General features: G+C 55.4%; 1 protein-coding gene across 1 annotated transcript; it reads right to left on the bottom strand.

Moving 5' to 3' along the window:
• Nucleotides 1-2,660: 2,660 nt before the first annotated feature.
• On the bottom strand, nucleotides 2,661-3,600 carry LOC138847574 (olfactory receptor 1D2-like). The gene has a single exon (XM_070066708.1). The coding sequence runs from the start codon at nucleotides 3,594-3,596 to the stop codon at nucleotides 2,661-2,663; it is 936 nt and encodes a 311-aa protein (XP_069922809.1). The 5' UTR covers nucleotides 3,597-3,600.

Below are 3,600 nucleotides of genomic sequence, written 5' to 3'. Positions count from 1 at the left end.
TGGAGAGGTGGAGAGGGAGAGGGGGGAAGGCAGATGGGGGAGGGGGCGGGTACAGAGAGAGGGAGAGGCAGAGGGAGAAAGAGGGAGGGGGAGGGAGGAGGGGGAGAGAGGAGAGGGGAAGGGGGAGGGAGAAGGATAGAGATACACAGTTGGAAGGGGGATGGGGAGAGGGAGAGGGAGCTGGAAGGGGGGGAGGAGGGAGAGGTGGAGAGAGAGAGAGAGAGAGAGAGAGGAGGGAGGGTGGGGGAGAGAGAGAGAGAGAGAGAACATGCTGCAGCATCGACTCTGCCTGGCTCCTTCTTGGCTAGGGGGCTGCCCGCTGCCAGGAAAAGTAAGCAGAAAGTTCCTGGGTCCTACCCCCACCACCAACACCTCCACAGACCAGCAGCCCCAGCTCCATGAGAATCTCCCAGGGATCCCTGACTTTTAATCTAATTTGCTTTGCTCCAAGAAAGGAACCTACCTTGCCTCCCTCCACCCACAAGGCCCCAGACCTGGGCTTCTGAACTACCTTGTGCTTTAGGCAAGCGTAGGAGGCCCCCTTCAACAACAGAGGCCACACAGCTGGAGCTAGGGCTCTTCCCAGGGAACTGAGCAGGCTGCCCCGAGTCCTGCAGCTGTGACACTACTGGGCACAAGCTCCAGGGAGCTACACTTGCTCACTCATGATCTAGGGACGTTCCCCTGGGCTTCTTGAGGCTCTGGGCCAGCAGTAGCCTATACACAGTCCTGGAGGATCAGCTCCAAGGACGCCCCTTCTGCAGCTCTAGCACAAGGTGTTGGGTGGCCAGGGCACAGGCCCCAGCATCACCCTTGCATGTCCTGAAGCACCTGGGGACAGTCCCCTCTGTACACTGAATTCTGGGATTGTCACTGTTGGTGCTGCAACCCCTGGAGTATGCCACACTCACCCATGGCATCTAGAGGGCCTAGCCTATCTTCCTCTGCTTCAGGCAGGTAACTGCCCGTCTGCAGTCCCTGGAATAGCTGGCATTCACCTGTGAGTCCTTGCATCCTGGAGCTCCAGGTCTGCGACTCCGTACTACAGTTCTCAGAGTCACTGGCACATAGTTACTGCAGGACATAGGAAAGACCTTACCTGCATGCCACTGCTCCAGACCCACCTCTTTCAGTGCAATTTCCCCAGCACAATCTGTACTCACCCCAAGGGACCGCGGCAAGTTCCACTCAACATTCCCTAGTGCTTGGACTAGGTCTTGTGGTGCTACACACCTCAGCATTCATCACACCCACCCAGCAGGAGGAAGGACCCATTCTCAACGCACAGTCACGTGGCCATAGCAATCAGCGCGACAATCCCCGTCATCACTGAGGCTTGTCTGGTGGGACAAGGGGACAGCAACGCAACACAGATAGAGATTTAAAGTGATGTCTTGAAAACAATTGGTGACTTGAATGAGAAAATCAATAAAGAGATAGAAATCATTAAAAACAACCACATGTGTGCAGTCGCTTTCACCCTGCATGTGCATTCTTATTCACCCATGTGTGGGTGGTCTCATTCACCCACACGTGTGCACCTCATTCACCTACACGTGTGCACCTCATTCACCTGCGTGCGTGCATCTCATTCACCCACACATGTGCAGTCTCTTTCACCCACACATGTATGGTCTGCCCAGGGCAGCAGCTAGGCTGGGCCCTGTGGACCAGAACACCTCCATGTGGCCTCTCCACTCAGCTTGCCGTCCTCACAGCACACTGGCCTCCGCGCTAGTATTCCACACAGCCATCTGGAAGCTCCTCTGGGAGCAGGGTGAGCCCCGGACAACACAGGGCATCACTGCTGCCATACTCCTCCAGAGGAACCAGCTCCCAGACTCCCAGGGAGGGGCACGGAGCCCACCGCTCACTGGGAAGCTGTCGAGGCCATGGTGTAACAGAATATGTGGGACAGGCCATGGTCATGACCATCGCTGGAAAGACACTCAGGAGCGCTGCCCGTTCTTGTGCTCCACACATCTCCAAACGGCGGTGACCTTGTGCTCCTCACTGTGCCTGGCAATGAGCTCTGTGCAGTGGGAGAGTAAGTGCCTGGCGGGACAGAGCGAGGGCACGGCGTGGGCCCCCCAGCAGCAGTCAAGGGGCACCTTGGATTTTTTGCACTGCCCTCACGGGCCTGTTGGTGGTACCCTGGGCAAAACCCGTACACCCACTCCTTCCCGGTGACAGGAGCCCCCCACGCCCCCACAACCTCGTTCTCTGGAGAAATGCAAGGAGCCTCCTCAGCTCCATCTGAACAGTCAGTCTCCTACACTCACAGGTGAGGATGCTTTGGTTCCGCAGGCCTCCGTTTGCTGGCTCACCCAGGACACAGAGGCAACAGCAGCATCTCCCCCACAGGGCTATGTGGCGTCGACAGTTGCCCATCAAAACCCACGGGGCAGGCAGGGGCTGCAGGGGCTGGGGAAGGACAGAGAGGACGAGTTGGAAACCGGGTCCCCACGCAAACAAGCTGCTTCCCCAGGGACTGGCCCACGAGAGTCACTCAGGGCGTGTTGGTTGACCAAGTGGAAGAAGGTGACGACAGCAGAGAGGCAGGGCCGGGCTGAACGCCTGCCCCATGGGCCTTGTGGACAGTCCCTGCCCACATGAAGCGGGGAGAAGGCATGTGTGCTGGGAGGCGGAAGTTGCTGTTCTCAAGAGGAGAGCTGTCCCCAGCCGAGGAGACTTCTTAGGGCCCCTTTCATGTCCTTATTCCTTAGGCTGTAAATGAAGGGATTGAGCATAGGAGCCACCACTGCATATAACACCGTGGCCACGGAATCCTCAATGGTGTAGGAGGAGGAAGGGCGCAGATAGACCCCAAAGAGGGCCCCATAGAACAGGGACACCACTGCGAGGTGGGAACTGCATGTTGAAAAGGCCTTCAGCTTGCTCTGTGAAGAATGCAGTCTTAGGATGGCTGAGAAAATGTGCATATATGACAGAGAAATAAAGAAGAAGGGGATGACAAAAAGAACACTCCCTAAGGTATAAACAACCAGCTCATTGGTGTGGATGTCTGAGCAGGAAAGCTTCAACAATGCATAGAGCTCACAGAAAATATGGTGTATTCTGACATGTGCGCAGAAGGACAATGTATCCATGAGGAGGGTGTGGACCAAGGGATAGATGTTTGTGACAAGCAGAGCCACAGACACCAAAGTGATACAGAACTGGGGGCTCATGATTGTGGTGTAGCGCAGAGGTTGACATATGGCTACAAATCTGTCATATGCCATGACTGCCAATAGCACATTGTCTAGTTCTAGAAACAAAATTAGAAAATACATCTGAGTGAGGCACCCGACATAGGAGATAGACTGGCGGTGGGTTTGGATGTTTATCAGCATCTTTGGTATAGTGACGGAGGTAAAGCAGATGTCAACACACGACAGACTGGCTATGAAGAAGTACATGGGACTGTGGAGGGTGGTAGAAGAGCTGATGGCCAGGATGATGAGCATGTTCCCCACCATGGTGACCAGGTACATGAACAGAAACAAGCTGAAGAGGACAGGTTGATGTTCAGGCATCCCTGACAGTCCCAGGAGGAAGAATTCTGAGGTTCTGGTTACATTGCCTCTCACCATGGCT

The sequence above is a fragment of the Oryctolagus cuniculus genome, chromosome X (assembly GCF_964237555.1).
Source record: "Oryctolagus cuniculus chromosome X, mOryCun1.1, whole genome shotgun sequence".
Classification (NCBI taxonomy): domain Eukaryota; kingdom Metazoa; phylum Chordata; class Mammalia; order Lagomorpha; family Leporidae; genus Oryctolagus; species Oryctolagus cuniculus.
This window is presented reverse-complemented; position numbering and strand designations above follow the sequence as displayed.